The sequence below is a fragment of the Cherax quadricarinatus genome, chromosome 9 (genome assembly GCF_038502225.1).
Source record: "Cherax quadricarinatus isolate ZL_2023a chromosome 9, ASM3850222v1, whole genome shotgun sequence".
NCBI lineage: Eukaryota > Metazoa > Arthropoda > Malacostraca > Decapoda > Parastacidae > Cherax > Cherax quadricarinatus.
In genome coordinates, this window is record NC_091300.1 from 24202692 (window position 1) to 24224268 (window position 21577).

Sequence of the window (21577 nt, forward strand, 5' to 3'; positions counted from 1 at the left end):
AGCTGCGGTTAAAACTGAGGATGAGAAGAGGTATAAAAGCTCATCAATTGAGGACAAAGAAGGAACCTCACTAAAAGCAGTTAGTTGCGAGTAAAAGTCCCAATTTGCTTGATCAAATTGCCAGCGAGGGCTACGAAGAGGTGGTGAATGTGAAGAAGTAAGAATGATTGGAAAATGATCACTGTCATGTAAATCCGGGAGAACAGACCAAGTGAAGTCTAGTGCGGTAGAGGAGCAGACTGAGAGATAAATGCAAGAGAGAGTATGAGTACGAGGAACAAAATGGGTGGGAGTACCTGTATTTAAAACATGGGAAGCAAGAAAAGCCTCCAACTGAATGCCACAGGAATCACAGTGAGATCTCCCCAGAGGAAATGATGAGCATTAAAATCATCAAGTAACAGAAGTGGTGGCGGTAAGGATGAAACAAGAAAGGTAACATCCAGGATAGATAATGCCCGAGAAGGAGAGAGATACAAAGAACAGGGTGTATACCACCTATGCAAGTGGATACAGGCTGCTGTGTAATGCAGCAAAGTACGAACAAATAGCTGATGGTATGAAATATCAGTGCGTAAAATAAGGGCACTTTCATTAAAGGTCCCATCAGGAAAAGGATCCGAAGAATACAATAAATTATAGCCTGAGATGGGATAGAAAACTTCAGTAACAAGAACATAAGGTGGGACCAAGTAAACCAGGTCCTAAATGATATAAACTGGGAAGATAGCCTAAGCAACATGGACCCAAACCCAAATACAGAAGGAGGAAACTTATTCTCAACCCAGCACATAGAGATAACTTTATTAACCACTTGGATCAATGGTTTAAGAATTACGAGCCCATTGGCGCACAAAAATCCAATGATGATCTAGTTGCCACTATTAAGACTGTACTCACAGATCAAGTGGGCAGAAAAAGAAAATATAAACCTTCCATTATAAATGACAATAAAAACCAATGTAAATATGCTATAATGATCCACAGCTACGCAATCTAACACATGCAGCTAGGAGGATTGGTAAAGCATACCGTGAATGTAGAACCCCAGACCTGCTCAAAACATTCCAAGCTGCACTAACAAGTGCAAGGAATAGAAAGCAAGAACTTAGGCAACCAGAATGGGAACAATTTGTTAGTGGGTTAAATAGGTCTACCCCTTTAAGTTTGGCTTGGAAAGGTATAAATAAAATAACCAGGAAAAAGACTGGCAATGTTGCTCATCCCTTTCCTCTTGAAAATGCAAATGACCTCATAAGTGACTGGTCCAAAACATCCAGGCATGAAAACTTTCCATCTCATATTAGAAAAAACTTAAAGAGTGCTTCTGAAGAAATGTTAAAAATAATTAATTTTGAGCCAAAATATCGAGAGTGATTGCCTCTTCACTGAGTATGAATTAGATAATGAATTAACTAAAGGTCGATCAACTACTCCAGGAGAGGATGGTATAACCTATGATATTCTCAGAACACTAAGGCACGTGCTTGATAATCCTTCGTTGGCACTGTATAATGCCAGTTACATTGAGGGAGTTCTTCCTACATCCTGGACCAATAGTCTCATTGTGCCTATCCCTAAGCCCCCACAGCCTGATACATTTAGATCGATCTCCTTAACTAGTTGTCTTTGTAAAACTGTTGAAAGAATGATACTTAACAGACTGTACTACAGAATCAGACACCAACTTTTCCCTTATCTCTATGAGTTAATGAAAGGTAAAAGTGTGCAGAACTGTATTTCCACCTTTATCACTGCACACACCTCTACTAGTTTTACTACATTTCATATCAAAAATCTGCATTTGATATCACAAACAGAACTGTTATACACAAACTAGCCAAAATGAATATTGGTGGTAGCCTACTCTGCTGGATAATAGGATACCTGTCAAACAGAGTATCCTGTCCTCTACCAAGGCTTTAGAAGTGAGTCTAAAGAAATGTCCCTAGGTACACTGCAGGGAGAAGTTCTCAGTCCCATGCTATTTAATGTTCTGATTAATACTCTCCTAAATGCTCTACCTGCCTCACCTAAACAAACAAATAGCTATAAGCTATGCTGGTGACATCATGATTCATACAACAGGGCATAAGAAGATGAGTACCATTCTTAATGAAGTTCAAGCAATTTGTAATCGACTAGGCCTCATAATATCTTCCTCTACATTCTAATTAATGTGTCCAGGAGCCACTGAACATCTCAGAGTAAACGGAACAGGAATTCGAGGTTCTTGCAGATCAACAATAAGAAACGCACTTTCAGCATATTTAAGATAGTTGCTTCAGTGAAAGAATTCCACGATTTCACCCAATTTATCTGACATTAGATCTCTGAACCAATTGCAAGATGATGTCATTCCTTGGGGCATCAATTCACTTTATAAACAACAACTGGGAATTGAATCAAAGAATTCTTGCTTGTGATGTATTTGAAGAGAAACATAATGCCTTCAAAATAGCAACTGCATATGAGAAGTTGGTCGACTATTATGCTATCAGAGATAAAGTTGTAGCACAGCAATTGAAGCTGTTGATATGTATGTCTCTGGTTTTTATGTTGCTGAAACTGAAGATGTAATTTATCAGAACCAGGAAGCAGTTATGAAGGAGGAAATGGGCATGGAAAGAGTTCTCAATTTTTTTGCCAGAACATGACTTGCTTGGCTCACATTCAACAACTTTGCATAAAAGATGGTTTTACTAATCCAGAGATCAGTAATTCTGTTTTATCATAAGCATTTCAAAAAACGTCCCTTCTGAATTCAAGCGGTGGTCAATTTCTGCTACACCATTCCTCCAAGAGAAAGTTGTTTAGTTACAATCTTCACATGTAACAAGATGGAATTTGCAATTAATCATATAATAACTCCAAGTCTGCTGGTTTATTTATGTATAATTTACATGCTTGTTACAATAAGTCTTAAAAATTTATCCCTATATATACATGTACTTGAAAATCTTTTTGGTATTAAGAGCAATGAACAGAGAGGGCAGTGTAATTATTATACTGTACTCATATAAACAAAACCTAGGAGGGTTATTCATTGCAAGAAAAGGAGTGGCTGATAGGCTTAAATAGCTATAGGCAGAGTTAACAACAACGACTGATTTACTCCACAAACTCTGATGATACTTTTCGCACTCCCCTCAGCCCTTTCTAGTTCAGTCTCTTGCTGCCCTTTACCCTTTCACCATCCACTACCCCGCTGTTATCCGTAACCTATTACTCATCCATCTCCCTTTTGCCACCTGATGCCCTCGCTTCCTTCCTGCCCTGCAGCGCTGTATAGTCCTTGTGGCTTAGCGCTTCTTTTTGATTATAATAATAATATAGGCAGAGTTGAGCTTGTGTACAATGGCAAAAAATAAGGAAAGGGCAAAGCAAATTCAGTTCAGAAGTCGAGAGAGAAACTGCATTAATGATATTTTGCGAAAGGGCAAACAGAATATATCAGGGAATTGAATGAGAGGTCAAAAATAATGTTGGCATGCTCTATGATGAATGCTACACTATCAAAATTATTATTATATTCAAGGAAAGCACTTCACCTGTCAGTCATATAACATTACATGGCAAAGATGAAAAAGATAATAGAATGGGAGAGGTGGCATCAAGGAAACAATAACAGGGGAATGAAAAATAGGAGTCATAGTTGATGTAGCAAACTGGTGGTAGTTAAGAAATCATTGCAGGTCTGCATTTTTATATGAAATGCTAAGCCCATATGGATCATTTGGCACAAATAGTGGTGAAACCTCAATCCTCAATCTGCTAACTGCAAGACAAACTATTTTCATGGTTAGGCTTTCCCCATCTTTGTATCAAGTTGGGCCATCAGAGAGAACTTTCCTTCATGTGAAGCATTAGTGGCAGCAACATAAAATTTTGCAATATTGACAAATTAAATTAATTCTAAGCCCATTTGTCATATTATTATCATTAATTTAAGTGCTAAACCCAAAAGGGTCATACAGCAAGACTCCATTTGTTGTCTAAACCATAACCATATTTTTTTTCAAAGTTAGAAACTATAAGCCACAGTAAATTTTGAAGAAAGGCAAAAATCCTTGCTATTAAGCAAAATTACTACATTTATGGAAAGGGCTAGATGCATAAGGGTCATTCACCACTACACAGCAGAGGTGAAAGAGATAGTAAAGGGGAGTTTTGTTGTGAATATTCACAAGGATGCATTCAACTGTAAGGGGTCACATAGTGCCTAGGAAACAGGAGGCAATCAATTTCAATTCAGGGACCTGGAGGACAATTCCAATTCTTTGTAACAAGAGCCCTTCAGTCCTTCTTGAAGGATGTATGAATTGTGGAGGGAAGGATGACAGAAAGGATGGATAGGGATCACAGTTGCTCTAGCAAATTTGTCAATTAAAAAATCAAAGAAAGTCTGTATTAAGTGGGAGCCAAAATTGAGACTAGACAGAATAAGCATGTCAAATCACTGAAAGTGTCTGATATGAAGTTTGCATGCTCTCATGAATGGGGCAATTAATCAAGAGATGTTGGATGTAGTACTTAAAAATGCTTATAGTGCTGGGTATATGCTCCACATGACTGCACAACTGTTAGGTGCTGGTATACTGTGAGGATGGAGGTGATATAGGTTCACTCAGTCTTAAATTTATAACACTGCACACTTGGAAATATTCATCAGTCAAAGGTGTTTAGCACTTCCCTATGAATATATATAATACAACAAAAGTAATATTGTACAAATTAATCTTCCATGGTAGTAAACTTATATTCTGACTAGAACCTGGTGCCCTTCCATCTACTGTGTCAATTCAAAGGATAATAAGAGCTAGTGATTATCATGATAAAAATGTTTATTTACAAATTGTTGCAACAAAATGTAGTCTGTGAGTTTTACATGCATTAGGGGTAACAGGACTATCCTGAGGAGGGTAGAAATTGGAATATGTATGTGGAAGATAGGGCAAATACTCAGGAGGAGGAGCACATAAGGAATGAAAAGTGTGGAGGTAAAAAGAGGGAGGTACACTGGGCATTCCACACAGTAGCACCAGTTAATATCATTGCTGGTTTACATGATAATATGCTTACTATTATTAAATTCTGGAGTCATACATTTATCATCCATGCATATACCCGATATTTATTACAGCCACTTATTATCAAAATGGAAACTACAAATTAACCGAAAGCAATCATATTAACTAGAGGTTACTGTAATATAATGAGAATGGGATGTCAAATGGATCAAGGTGAAGAGAATGCATATTGTAAATAACTGGGAAATGTTTTACAAAATACCTTTACACCATGCTAACTTTTTAAATTTTTCACAAATAGAAGTGGAAAAAACCCTCAAACAATTATTTAAAAAAATATGATAAAAACATGACTTGAGTAAATTAAAGGAATTTTCTAAACAATCTAAATAATAGTGAAAGATATATTTTTTTAATTGGTTATTAAGGATGAGGCACATGCACAGTGGCAACATAAACTTATGAGCAAAACTTTTGATGCAGATTTTTTTTATTTATTTTGAAGATACAAATCACCAAGGACAGTAAGATGGAGGTGATTTCATAATGCTATGTAAACAAGGTTATTCTTATGTAAAATGTGGTTGCTAATTTTCAGCCATAATGTTTATTTTATTTATTTCTGTTATTACATATGACATTTGAGACTCGAAAATTACACACACATAAACATGTGTTACTGGTACATGTGGTATCATCTTTTAATGATACAAACTGTATATGAAAGCAACTGTGGGATGTTATCAATGAAAGTGATTAGGACTCATAAGTGATTTTATAGGATGTGAAATATAAAATGAAGAAAACTATAATAAGTATTGTATGAGAAAAGCTGATAACAGAACATTGCACCAGAGATGAAAGCAGCCAAATTCTATTGCATCCCCCATTTACAACTTTTGTAGTCAAACCTCTAATACTAACATTAAAGTATTCACTCAGTATATATATATACAGTATTTGCTTTTCATGCTACTTATAGATTTAATGTCCTCTTTAACAAACCAGGTTTACCCGTCAGGTTGTCAATAACACATCTGAGGTTTGTTAGAAAGTTGATTGTGATAATGGTAAGGTGTATATTTACTTATGGGACTGGGTAGAAACTCTCAGGTTTGTACATGAGCTTGATGTTGGTGACAAGAAAATAACTAGATAGTGACATAAACTCTGAAAATACTTTCAGGAAAACAAATTCACCACCTTTAATGGAAAAATTGCAAATCACAGCATTTTTTAGCAAAATTCTGAAGATGTACTGGAGGTGTACAAAATATGAAATATATTTACTTCAATCTAAAATGACAACCTTAATAATCAATTTTAAAATAAACAGGGAATAAGAAAATTCACCTTAAGCACATCTTTAAAATATTGCCCATGGACTCGGAGTTATAATGAGGCATAGTTATTTTAAGAAGTTCTTACGTGTTAATAGGAACAAAATTCTAAAACATGAATTGAAAGCTTATACATTGCAAAGTTATTATATTTACTAACATAAGTACTGCTCAGAGGAAAGTGTTCTGCAATTAAAATACTGTATATCGTAATGTTTTAGAATTTTGTCAGAGGCAAATACAGTGATAGTAAATAACCTGGGGTAAGGCTGGTTATGTGCATTTAAAATTTTGTACTATGACTGTATTTCAGTACTACTATAATGTAATGTGTCAATTTAAGGAATCTACTAGTAACTGTTGCCAGGTTCAACAGTAACAATTTTTTTCAAGTTTATTTCAAGAATGAACATTATTCTTCATTTTTTAATGTTTCCATTTTTAAATTACATACTTTAAATCTTTCCTTTTAAAATTATACAGGCTTAGCTTTGGATAATTTTTTTAATTTATAAATATAATTAATTTTTTATATAAATTCCTATACAGAAAAAATACTGTAATACAATTTCACTCTGCATCTCTGTGTTTATTTTAACATTCCAAGTTATGGTGAATATTTTATATAAATATATGGAGTGAGGTATAATATCAGTCTCCATTGTTTTAAACCAGTTAGATTTGAAATAACATTTACAATTATTATAACAATAAACAGTTTAGTTATTTTTGTGATGCAAAATATGTAATAATTAATCCTTAAACTGTGCATGTAGGGAACCTTAACTACCTCTGTGATGGAAAGATTTTTTTTTTTTTTTTTTCAAAAAGTTATATTTGTATGATAGAAAATATTAAGTATAATATATCCCTAAAACAATATAATTATTATATATACTGTATTGGCATTCCATATAGTAAAGAGCAGATAGTTCTGAAGCCTAGTGATAAGTAAGCAAAATTTTGTATAGCACCTTAATAATTTTTAATAGTATCCTTATAAAATATTTATTTAATTTTTCCTTAGTACAGGTCAGCCATTACTAATCCAGTTCCATCAGTAATCCAGCACTAATTTTGGCTAGTGTAATTTCAAATTTCCAAGGTCACTGCACCAACCTGCCTCATATAGTGGTGCTACTTGCTGTATACGTCATTCCAATTTGTTTTTCTTCATTTATTGTTATAAACTGCTCACTTTAAGCCCTAGCCATGGTTCCAACAAATAAAGGAAATGCTTCTCATTGTGTAAAGAACAAACACTGCACATTGTCCATAAAAGATAAGGTGGCCTTGAAGCCACTGTCAGTCCTTTAGTATGATGCCATGAGCTCAGTTCACTCAGATAAGCTGTGAACAGTAAATCTGGGTCTATATATGAGAGAATAGGTCTGTGTTGTAAGTGTGTGCTATATAAAAAAAAATCCTGCAGCATGAAGTGCATGAGAATAAAACCGTGACCATGTTTTTGGTGTAAAACAGCGAATTTGCAGTGTATTTTCATATGGTTTTTATGGTTGTATTGTCGTTTTTTTGGTCTCATTTGATAAAATGGAAGAGATATTAGTGAAACAGAGATGATTTTGATTAGTTTCAGGAAAGAAAGTACCTTGAAACTGAGCTCAAAGTTGCGGAAATGTTCAATTTTTGCCGATGTTCAAGAGTAAACAAATCACATCACGTGTCCAATACGTGTCTAACTGGCCGGTGTAATATGTGGTCACAAATGGGTTAACATTATTTATACAATTATTACAATAATGCAGTAGTTTGCATAACAGTAAATCTTCTGTTTTTTATGTGAATAAAAATTCAAAATGGAAAGCAAGTGTAAGATAAGAGGGACCTGGAAACATGACTAATGAACAGAGACAGTGTAATTTTAGTGCTAGGAATGTCTGCATTCTTTATTCCAGACCCTATTTTGCAACTGGCACCTCTTGAAATTTGTGTGAAATTGAACAAATTACCGATTTCTGATCACTTTATTGGGTAGCTGAAATAGGTAAATGGGCGATTTCTTGTACTCCATCGACATTATAGAAGGAATACTAGCAAAATAGCTATGAGTTTGGTCGACTTGAACAATGGAATGGGCCAAAAATAGGGCGCAAAGTGGGCGAAATCGCTGTGTAAATATTGCCATTGGGTTAAGTATATTCTACCCTAACTACTTTGTAAATCGGCAAAATCACTAATCCGGCACCCTACAGATTCTGATGATGCCAGATTAGTGATGGTTAACCTATATTGAAGTACTCACACTATGTGCTTAGGCTAAGTAACAATCTGTCTCTTTCAGTGTATATTCCTCTCTGAAGGAAATATAAAAATTAAAATGTTTATAAAGTGATATAACACATCAGTATTCTTATCATATGCATAATTGTGGAATGGCATGCTTGTTATGTGTACATATATGCCATGTAATCAACATGACTCTCAAAAAAAAAAAAAAAAATTGAGCAGTTAAGAGATATATTTTATCATTTATTTAAGAATTTTTTGTATTGAAATGTGATATTGTGGCCACTTGTGTGATATGGGAGGGACCCAGGATATTTCTGCGCATTATACACCAGTTTGCCCATATCCTTGGTGCAACTATATTTTGTAAATATCACTATTGGCATTATTGTCACTGCTGTCTTGAATACCACTACAATATGTTTAGGGTAGGGGTGGTTTTGATAAGGACCTGCCTTGTATGGGCCAGTAGGCCTTCTGCAGTGCTCCTCCATTCTTATGTTCTTATATTAATATATAATACACATTAGTATTCTTTGCACATAAAGTAACCTTTTGACATTATGCCTGCTTTGTTTCTAACAGTTTTTCCTAATGGGACACAGAGCACATGTAGATTTTTTACTAGTGATAAATTTAATGCATAAGACTCGATCTGTTCTAGCACGGTGTATTCAATTTGAATATGCTAGAAATTATTAGCATGTATGTGTTCGGTTCCCCAGCCTGCAGTATATATACATTGTAGCCAGTTTCCCAGGGCACAGTATACATATACTTTGTGCTCAGTTTGAGGGTTAATTTAAATGTGATTTACCATTTTATTAAAATTTAATTACACTTTCCATTATATGCAATACTATCTTAATTCTGATAAGACTTTGCACCCATAGTATTTCATCACAATTTCCGATTATGTAATGTTTCAGATTGTGTAATTGGTACATTCAGCTAAGCAATAGGCACTTCTTCAAAAAGAAAATTACATAGCCAGAAAGTGGAACCTAATTCCAGTTATATATTCCAAATACTTTGGTTGTCATAAAGCTATACATTACTGCATCAGCAAATAAACTTGGGACCACCAATATCAAGCATATCTTACAAGTCATTAGTAAGCTGTAGCATCATTTACATTTCAGGGGCTAAAACATGCTTCTTCAAAAAATAAATACTATCATAATTTAAATGCTATTTACTATTGTACCAAAATAAAAAAAAAAAAAAGAATCTTGCCAAATATATTAATGAACTAGATAGTAATAATATTAAGTTTCTTGAGCATTTTTAAGAATTTTAATTCTTAAGGTACAAATAATCTATATGCATTAAAAAATTTAAAGTTTGTTGTACTAGCCCTTATGCCACTAAAAATTTAAAAAGTACAAATATTTCCACCCTTACTGTGGTTTCCTCAGAAACCTTTGAATACAAATATGAGCACAATTTGAAATGACTATCAACAAAAAAATTCTTATGACTGAAAAGTAGTGTTCTCCATGCAAAGCAATTTTGCTGCTATTTTAAATGCAAAAATTTTTATCGCTCATTTTTTTGGTCAAACTGTTTACCTTTATTACTGACTAGATTTAATGTCTAGCAATCTACATCTGCTACTTAAATGCCTTGTTCAGAAACATGTCAGTTACACTGTCAGCAGGCAAGCACACCCCTCAGTATTCAAGGAGGGTAAGGGTCTTAATTTTTTGGTTTATCATAAAATACTTAAATCCATAAATATGCCATAGCAAACAAAAAATATTTCTAGATTATTACTGATAACAATGCTGTATGATCAATATGTAATAGGAATTAGTAAGCATTGTTAAACACAAGTAGGATACAATAATTTGAAAACAAGCTGCACCAACAATATTGTGCAAGGCATGTTGCTGTATTTCAAAATTTCAAATGCTTCAAAGACATTTAGACTCCAAACCTGTAGTTCAGACAAACTAAAAATGATAATTGAAGTGAAATGATACTCAGTAGATAGTATTTGAATCTTTTTTTTTTCTTTCTAAAAAATGTCACTTGAAGAAAAACATGAGTGAAGATGGAGATTTTTATCTTGATAAGCATTCTTTCAGCTTGGGTTTTTAAGAGTAGCATAGCAAATATATGTGGCATTATAGTGGTATCTCATTTTAGCCAACTTTCATATCCTTATGTTGCCATAACCTGTTCATACAATTATGAAAATTAAGTAATATTAACACGGTACATTTATTATTTCTCACTATTTAAACAAACTGATACCTTCAGTATGAGTGGCTACTCAAAGATCATATTTTAATTGCCAATATTTTAAGGACATTTTAAATATTACTTGCCAAAAAATTGGTTAAATCTTAGTCAGCATCTATAAACTTGTTGTTTTGCACCAGGCCAATAATATAATGTAATCTTAGCGAGAGTTGGAACATACCATGTTCATTAATATTATTACAACAGACTCACAGGTTACCCATTTGATAAGCTTAATTAAAGATTCTAGGATATTACACCATGCTAAATAGTGTTGAATACAATGCTGACTGTTATAGACTGAAGACCCAGTTCCTACCAAACATGGAGAGAAATGATATAAATACTGACACAATAGATAAAGATACAAAGGCAGTATAATGTGAGCCTTCAATGATCTTCACTGTGAGGATCACATTATAATGCCTTTGTGTCTCTATCCATCCTACCAAAGATGTAATGATCATATGTATAATTTAAAAAAATTGTGGTCACTGGCAAATTGAAAGAGAGTATTACAAAGAGAATTAAAAAGAGACCAATAAGCATTAATTTAGTGATGATGATGTTAAATGATTATAATTGTAATGTGGGCGCACCTCTGGCAAGACAGTGATGAAGTGAATGATGATAATTTTTTTTTTGGGGGGCCCCCCTGCCTTGGTGGGTTATAGTGCTGGTCTTTGACTCAAGCTTAGTGGCAAATGCCAAAACTTATCCTGGCATGTTAAGAATTTTTTTCATATTTTAAAGTAGTGAAGATTTGCACATTTGTTACTCAAAGTATACACACTAATACAGTATTTGTAGCACCCAATAGCGGGGTCTTTAAAATGGTTTCTATAAGAAATGGAAAAATCTAATATCTCCAATGGATTTTAATTTGCTTTTAAATTGATTAAAATATTTAAAAAAATTCAGGATAAGATCTAAAGCATATTTTCAATTAAATTAAGGACAATATAATGTATACTGCATATTAAAAAAATACTTTTTTACCTAGTTTGAATATGAATTTCAGTGTGAGACGTGCATGCCATTCAGTCAGTCTAAAGATGACTGGGTTTGGCCAGTAACTGGATGGGTGAGCACATGAACACAGCCTCATGCTTGACTATAGGGAAAAATTACCCATGGGATTCTGATCCCTGACATAATTATATTTATACAGTACCATATCATATGCTAATCATTTCTTGGAGGGGAAATACCCTAAGTGTTTGACAGACTGTATCCAGTACAGTTCTTTGTAAGTAATTTAAAATATATATTCATGAATTATTACTAAAAGGAAACAAACAAATCATTAACCAATATGGTACCATGAATAACTAAAACTTCTTTTCCACAATAATGCCATATAGTACAGTAATACATTATAGCAATTTATGACATAGTTAAAATATCAGTGTAAATTTAAATTCTTTTAAAGAACAAGAATATTCAAAAGTGTTTAGAGAAGAAAGAATTAAACAGAAAACTTTGTTTAAGCTGAACTAACCCTTAATAGCTGTGTGACACTAAGTTGTCTCAGGATATGAAGGTTTACCACATGTGAGCTATATGCCTGTCCAAGAGCTGAACATAATAAATATAATAGTTAAGTTCTTGAAAGAAAGAGTTCCAAATATGTTAAATTAAACCTTACTTGTAGATCTACTTTCTTAGTTGATTTGCATCCCAGATGTTTTCATGTATTTTGATTAGCTGCCTCAATGTAAAGATTTATTTCATCTTTACTGTGAGGAAATACTAAGTTCCCAAATGTGTACCAAATTATAATAATAAAATATGAAGCATTAGCATAAATAATTCCCAAAATAACTGACAGCATTTCTCTCATTTGTCACTAAAATTTAAAAATATATAACTCTTTATAGATGTATAGGGCTGTGTTTAAAAAAAAAAGACAAAACATATTTAATGATAGTGATAGCATCACCAAGTGCATGGGCAATGCTTAATTTTCCCTCTGTAAAATAGTAACTAAAGTATCATTCTGGAGTTTTGGCTTCATAATAAAAAGTTGTTTAATGCCCAAAATATCAGCAGGATAACTCTGCTTATTTAGTACTTAACAATATATAATATATATAGTGAGTAATCTTTGAGTACAAATTATAGATCTCTTGCTATGTAGGAAAGTGCAATGATACTTCATACAGTGGGATGCTTTGAAGTCAATTTTCGTACTAAAGCTCTGTCTAGGCAATTAAGTAGTTTATTTTAGTGATGTTATTATCCACCATTACTGTCAAGAGCTAGTGCAAATAATATTTTTACTATAGAGGATATCATCAACACTGTAGTTCCTATTTATATTGTAGGTGATATTTTTCATAAATATGTCAGATATTTCTTACAAATTAATTATAGAGCAATTTTAATGTATGGCATCAGGAAGGAAGCTGTGTGTTTATTTTGTGCAAATGTTTAGACTCAGTTTTTATATGATTGTAAAAAAGAGCATTTATATATGTAGGATACTCTGGGCACACATGGGACGGTGCAGACAGCTGTTTGAAACCTCCCACAGTACATATTATTTTAAGGGAGAGAAGTGAACCAGTCATGATGGTGGGAATTATATCCTCAAATGAAAGTCTACTCCCACCTTCTGTATTTTCCATAGTGTGGCTCAGTTATGCACAAATAATGAATGGCAAAGAATAACAATACCATGACTGGCTGGAAAAATTCACAAGAAAACTCAGAACTTGGAAATGAAAACTAGATTATGTTTCAGTCCATCCTGGACCATTATGAAATTGATAATAAAAAAAAGAGAAAGCCTAGATATTGGAAGCTGAAAAGACAGCCAATGTCAGGTCAAATCATGGATGTTTTGAAGATTAGCCTAGCACAACCCAGGTCTATTGCACTGCTCCTTTATCTTATATTCAAAACCTAGGCTAAAATTTATGTTATGGAAGTTGTGTATGAGGGCCAGTTCAACAAGATGGCATGTACTGTATTACAGAAATGATGTAAAGGGTGAAAATAAAGCAAGAGACAGAGAACCACCTCAAGCTGTAAGGATGAATATTATATTTGAGCATTCTTGGGAAGAATTCAAAGGTAATTCTAATTTTGGACTTGTTAATAAAATTCCAGCTTAATGTTTCTAGTGAAATTTTAGCCCCTAGTGAAAGCAATATTGGCAAAAAGTAAAGGGTTTCAAATATCCTATTTACAGAAGTCCCAAAAGCTATCTGAAACATCCCACATGTGTTTGAAGCCTACACACGCTTTAATACATATGCACAAATAAACAAGTTTTGGACATTTTGCTTTTTTATCATTTGAAAATTTATAACTTCAAAATCTTCCTTCATAGAACAATACAGAATATCACAGACAAGAGAGTCACAATATTTACCTTTGCTTTGACAATGCACAGTAGGTCTGCCTATAAAACCTACTTTTATACAGATATTTTTATAGAAAGTGTTCAAAGTATTATTGCACTTTTCCATCTAATAACAGTTAACTAAATTTTGACCAAAAATATATAACAAATATTAATTTATGTTGTATAATAACACCAGCTGAGCATTCTTTGACTATCTTGAGGTGCAAGTGTTTATTTTTATTTTTCCATTTGTTAAATGGACACTTACAAGAAACTCATGGTAGAATAAGAATCTGTCTGGGTGTAGAAATTGATGCAATTTCATTCTTTGTGGTAGGAAGAGGATACAACAACAACAACTGCAATGATGAATGCTTTTGGTCTTAATATTAGTATTAATTACATAAAAAGGTACAATAATACCATAATATTTACTTTGGTCAACTTTGAAAGCTTGGTTAATACTCTACTATCACATTTTTTCAATAAAGTGTAGCAGCTATCAAGATACTTCAAAATGTTGCTACAGCCACAAATACTCAAATCCTACACCCTTAAATCAAGACATGTCTCAAAACCATCTTTTTTAAATAGAGTACTATACAGTATTTAAAATTTAATAAAATAACATTTGGAAGTACTGCTGAATTCCATAATTTAATTTTCTTTGCTTTTTTGTTTTTATGCTACCCTAGATATTGCTTTTGTTCATATAGGACTTTTTTTTTTCTTAAGACTCTTCTTTGTATTGTGTTTTCCATACTTCTTTACCTCTCTATTTTTTTTATCCAAATGTATCTGTAGTCAGTCTGTACAGTACAACAAGAAGTGAGACAGCTTACTCTCTCCTTTCCAAGAAATCATTTTTATGTACATTTTACATTAGAACATATTTTAACAATTACTTCATAGTAAGTTATAGTCTTTAAAGCTATTTAAGATGCTGTATGACATTATTGGTTGGCAGTGCTGGTGAACAGTGTGCACCCGAGGTACAGACTGAATACCACTTGCAACTAGGGAACGTGTCCCCTCACTGCAGAGAATTTCCTGCCTGCTTCTTTCATTCCTCTTTTTTAAAATTTAATCATGAAATATTAATATTTTTTCTAGCAAGAATGATGGGATTATCAGTGAATCTTGAGCACTGTTAAACAATTTTCAACCACCTGATTGCCTGCCAACCCTCCCACCCTTCTTTTCATATTATTATTCTGTTTTCAAATACCCCATGCTGTATGACCCACATGGGTTTAGCACTTCTTTTTATAATAATAATTTGAAATACACCATGTTACCAGAAATAAACAAATAAATATTCAAGAGGGAGGGAGAACACAAATGATGATGGTCTCTAGGCACCATGATGGTAATTCTGGTGCAGTAGTAAGGATGAATGGGAGGGTGTTGGTACTTGGGAAAGAAGTTGATATCCTTGAGGTGAAATTTGACTCCAAACTGACCATGAAGAACCATGTTGTAAATCTTGCAAATAAGGCAGCCAGGAAGCTTACAGCACTTATCCGTATCTTGCATCTGCTTGACAGTAAGGGTTGCAAGATTCTGTATGAGGCACAAGTACGCTCACACCTTGAGTATCCTCCACTTTCTTGGTTTGCCTGCCCCTCCCTCTCATCTGTGACTGCTTGACAGAGTAGAGAACAGAGCAAGACATCTCATCTCTCACCTGGACCCATCCTGGATAGATCTGTCATTTCAGCAGAGCCTTCAACACAGGAGGGATGTGGGTGGCCTTACTGTTATGTACAAAGCCAATATTGTCAAAGTACCACACTTGGATTCACTTCGAGGACAGCATGAAGCAAGCTTCTATACCACAAGATGGTCAGAAAGCAGCAACTTCACTCTGGCTGTGTCCTTCTCCAAAACATCACTTCATCTGAGATCATTTATCCCCAGGATGACTCGAGCATGGAATACATTCGTACAGCATTATGATGTCAATGAGATAAAGTCAGTTGATTAAATGAAAATGTTGGCCCACAGATGGCTCCAACTTCATCCTGTTCCCTACTTGTATGTTTCATAACAATAAAAATGTTTCAAATGAGCTGATGTAGGTAACAGTTCTTAGCTTGTCAATAAAATTAGGAATCCTTAACCTGTAAATAGCTTGTCAATAAAGCTAGGGATCATTAACCTAACCTTGTCAAACCTTGTGTAAAAAAAAACAGAGAGAGAGAGAGAGAGAGAGCCACAAGACGGGCAGAAAGCAGCAACTTCACTCTGGCTGTACCCTTCTCCAGAACTTCACTCCATCTGAGATCGTATATACCCAGGATGACTCGAGTATGGAACACATTCGTACAGCATAATGATGTCAACGAGATAAAGTCAGTTGATCAAATGAAAATACTGGCCCAAAGATGGCTCCAACTTCATCCTGTTCCCTACTTGTATGTCTCATAACAATAAAAATGCTTTCAAATGAGCTGATGTAGGTAACAGCTCTTAGCTTGCTAATAAAGTTAGGAATCCTAAACCTGTAAATAGCTTGTCAATAAAGCTAGGGATCCTTAACCTTGTCAAATCCTGTGTAAAAAAAAAAAAAAGAGAGAGAGGCAGAGAGAGAGAGAGGCAGAGAGACAGACAAGAGACAGAGACTGACAGACACACACCTAGTAGCGACCAGTGAAGAGGTGGGGCCAGGAGCTTGGACTCGACCCCTGCAACCTCAACTAGGTGAGTACACACACACACACACACACACACACACACACACACACACACCAGGAGCTTGGACTCGACCCCTGCAACCTCAACTAGGTGAGTACACAGAGGGGGGAACATAAAAAAAAGTGAGACAAGAGAAAGTTTAGAGAAGAGAGAAAAGAAAGGGAAGGGAAATAAAGAAAAAAGAAAGAGAAAGAGAAGAGAGGGGCAACAGAATAAGAAAATAGAAAGAGAAAAGAATGAGAATGAAAGAGGAGAGAGAGAGAGATAGATTGACTGATTTAAATTTCAGATCTATTCTCAATTTGTCTTCACAACCCAGGAGACAAAAAAGCAAACAACGCCAAATAGTAAAATATTGAGTTGACATGGGGCTACGTTATCACCTGATGTATGTGTCTTCACTCTCATGTAAAGACAGACTGGTAAGGCAGGTTGGTTGGTAGGTTAGTTGAGGAGGCACAACAGGAAAAAAAAAAAAAGTCATATGAACTGTACAGCCAGAACTCTGGAGCTATTATCAGACAACCACAACCACTCATTTCTATTCACAGTAACATAACATTTTTGGTATTGCATAGGTTATTCTGGGAACCTTGCATATGGCAGAATACCTGTTTTCATACAGCCCTTCAAAACTGGGAGATTATAAGGAAAAAGTGGCTTTGTCTCAGAGCCAAGGGTGCTGGATCTGAAGATTTCTACCTGTATCAAACCTCTACCCCAAAAGTGGAAAAAAAAACTTAATTGGTACAGTATCTGTTACTAACTGCATTGTCCTTTTCGTTTGCTATTTTGCAACACTTTACTATTAGGATTAGTCAGAAAAATTGTCATATAAAAATTTGAACTTCATCTAACTTCTCGGTTAGATGCAAAATAACTTTGCATTATTAGCTTGATAAATGCAAAGTGAACAATCATGGAATACAAAATGTTAAACCTAATATAATGAACAGTTCCAAGCTACAAAGTGAAAAATATTAAAAACTAGTGTATTAAACTAGTGAAATATCCAACACTACAGTGGTTAAAAGGCAGTTTTAAGAACAACTTGGGCGAAGGATAATGTGCCAATCCTTAGTGTACAACCAACTATATTTACATTGGTATTTATAATGTCACTCTCATACTTTCCCAAACATATCTGCCTAAGGCTTAGGGGCAGAACATGAAACTTATTATATTTATAAAGAAGAATGGCACAGTATGAGCCAAGACAAATGAGAATTATTCTTGAAGGGTTGGGTCACCAGAATAATATGTAGCCCGTCTTGTCTTCTGGCATATCCTTCTTGACTACATTCATCCTACTCTCCAATTCATAGAGTAGTAAAGATGTAAAGTAAAACGAGAAGTTTATTTAGGAGACTAACATGCACAGTTTACTTCAGGTGCCCAGCTGCTTGCAATTCTCGTATATGACATAGCTCCATGGATGGCCATTTTGCTACAACTTCTAGTTTGTTCAATGGGGTTATTTGTGTAAGGCAGCCAGAGGGTGGGGATGGGCCAGAGGGATGTATTATGCTTCTGAGGGGCAACATTAATTTTTTTATCTTCAGAAATGGACTATCACAATGCACAGTTCAAGAGGAACCCCATGTTTATGCGTATGGCTCATGACAACCACTGAGGTTAAAGAACATACATAACCTACCATAGCCAATTCAAGTCTTTCACAAATAACACTGTTTCATCTGGGAGGTATCAAAAGTGTTCAATAGTTCAGAAGAGCACAGGTTTCAGATTGTGACAGTAGTGAATATTGGTAGCCATTGCCTTCTTATGTCTCAAAATGTTCAAGCTTTAATGTTCAGAATATCAGAAGTACAGTACTGTCTTTAATATTTACCATCATATGGATTTGAAACAGGTCAGAAGGCATTAAATGCTACAAACAAACACTAACTGCAACAAATTAGGGCTAATGCTACACATTGAGGGCTTGGCGAGTGGGAGGGCGGTGCGGAGAGTGGTAATCATCATCTCTGGTGGGTGGTAGCTGTCTTCGACCAGGTCGATCTGGTGGGCGATCATACATAAGACCAGGATCTTGGGGAGGAAGCCTGTCACCGTACTCGTCATCTCGCAAATCTCGAGAGTCACGAGGATCTCTCATATCCCGTGGGTCACGGGATGGAAGTGCTCGAGAACCCCCATGCCCTGTTGGCCCTCCTCGATGGTAGACTGAAACAGTTGAATGCTTTTACATTCTTAGCCAGAATAAACCATGAAAATAATAAATCAATATTATTCATTGAGTAATCACTATAATCAGTTTCCATCTTACTAAGTGCAATTATATGCAAACACTTTAGCATCCCATTTAGTAAAATTTCACATGCAAAATTTACTTTTAGTCAGGGTGCATCAACTCAGTCTCAAGACTGTAATTTGCAGTTATCCCAATAGACTTGATTATTTTTAGTTGGTGGGAATAAGATTTTGCTAGAGCAATAAATAGTTATCAACAATGAATTGATTAGTGTCATTTCTCAGAGTGAGATGGTATACATCTTCAAGTAAGAAATGATTAACTACTTAAAATTCCTTAGTAAAAGATGGGTTAACTCTCATGAAACCAAGACAAGACCACAGTATTCAATCAGTTAAATGTCTCATATAACACACAACAGATGTTAAAAATAAACACTCAAGCAAATATAATGAAAGAGGAGTAACAATAGATGATGCTAAGATCTAAAAATTTTGTTAAATAGTTGATCTAAATGTCACACACACACACAAAATAAATAAATAAATAAATAAATAAATAAATAAATATATATATATATATATATATATATATATATATATATATATATATATATATATATATATATATATATATATATATAATAATAATAATAATAATAATAAAAATAATATCATTGTTTCTACGTCCACAACAGGACTCGAACCTACAAACTCTGTATCAGAGTCCACAGTGCTTTACCACGGAGCCAGACCACCAGCCCCGGGGTGTGGGGAAACATCGCTTAGCTTCAGCTAAGCGCCCATGCTTATTTATATGCTTGTGGTTTGGCTCCATGGTAAAGTACTGTGGGCTCTGATACAGAGTTTGCAGGTTAGAGTCTTGTTGTGGACGTAGAGACAATGCTTGTAAATAATTTTACCTATTTGCAAACTGTTATGCATATATACACACACATGTATATATGCAGAACAACCACTGGAAAAATAGTGAAATTCCAACCACTTTTGTGACTTATCACATTATCAAGGAACTATAAAAATAAAACACCAACAGGAAGGCTTATGGCAAGACTACACCTCACAGTCATGTCACAACACCCGACTGTGAAACACAACTGATATTCTACCCAAGCATTAAGATTTTTTACTTGAATAACGTATCATTAAAATCTTCCCACATTTATTAATCATAAATGAATCCAATTTATATCAACCAAAAGAAATAATTATATTATTTTCAAAACTGCTTTTTATTAAACATGATTCTATTATATTCCTCTCGATCATGGACTTGCTTGATACAACTTTCTCAGCCCTTTGAAAATCAATTGGATGGTTAAAATCTCTCACATGAATAAACAGAGCTTTAGAATCTTGTCCACTTCTAATGCTATATTTATGTTGTTTTAATCTTAGTTGAAGACTTTTATCAGTTTGACCATAATAAACTTTATCACATACTTTACAAGGAATCTTATAGATGTACCTGTCAGCATTTTGGGGGGATTTTTTTATTGAAAGTTTTTTAACTGTATCAAGATTTTCAAATACAACTTTGATATTAAAAGTCCTAAGAAGAGACAGCATATTAAACAAGTTTTCATGGTAAGGGAGAACCAACATATTTTTAGTTGAATAAGGTTGGCTGTCCTTTTTGAATTGTAAAAAGTATTTTTGTCAATTTTAAAGTATTTATCAATTACGTTTCTTGGGTATTTTAGATCATTAGCTATTACAGTGGTCCCTCGTTTATCATCGTTAATCCGTTACTGGAAGTGCAACGATTATCGAAATAGACGATTTTTTAATAAATTTTCCCCATAAGAAATAATGTAAATACAATTAATCCGTTCCTGACACCCAGAAGTATTAAAACAAAAATGATTTTTTACATGAAATATAGACGTAGTACATAAACAATACAATGGGACATGATGAATGAAACATTAACAGCATAACACTTACCTTTATTGGCAATTCTTCTTAGTGTATGGAAGACTGGAGGAGGAGAGAGATTGGATTAGTTACTGTTTGGAAGGGAAATCCCCTTCCATCAACACCTCAGGTACCAAGTCCTTTTCTGGGATTACATACTTCTCTTCTCTGTTTCTTAATGGCATTAGGACCAGCTTAAGATTCACTGGAGTCCTGTCTTGCAAAAAAAGTGTCCAGAGAGCTCTGTTTCTGGCGTTTTTTTAAAACTTCCCTAAAATGGGCCAAGACTCTGTCACTGTACAAGTTACCGATATGGCTTGCAACATCCTTCTCAGGGTGATGTTTCTCCAGAAATCTTTCCATCCTACCCCACATTTCAAAAATCTCCTTAATTTCTGAAGAAGGCACCTTCTTCCATCTCTCTTCCTCCTCCTCTGAGTTGCGATCTGTTGCTGTTCCTGCTGAAGCTTTTGCAGCTCCTCAGTGGTTAGCTCTTCGTTGTGGTCCTCCAC

At 34.5% G+C, this 21577-nt stretch overlaps 1 protein-coding gene across 8 annotated transcripts in view; it reads right to left on the minus strand.

Moving 5' to 3' along the window:
• Positions 1–4826: 4826 nt before the first annotated feature.
• Positions 4827–21577, minus strand: part of Ca-beta (Calcium channel protein beta subunit) — a 485913-nt gene continuing 469162 nt past the window's right edge. For 6 of the 8 annotated variants that reach the window (XM_070083354.1, XM_070083358.1, XM_070083357.1 and 3 more), the window contains one exon: positions 4827–19100. In XM_070083354.1, the coding sequence (XP_069939455.1) occupies positions 18844–19100 (257 nt within the window). In that variant the 3' untranslated portion in view covers positions 4827–18843. The remainder of the gene's footprint in view (positions 19101–21577) is intronic. The other 2 variants (XR_011391785.1, XR_011391784.1) reach the window with 1 other exon arrangement.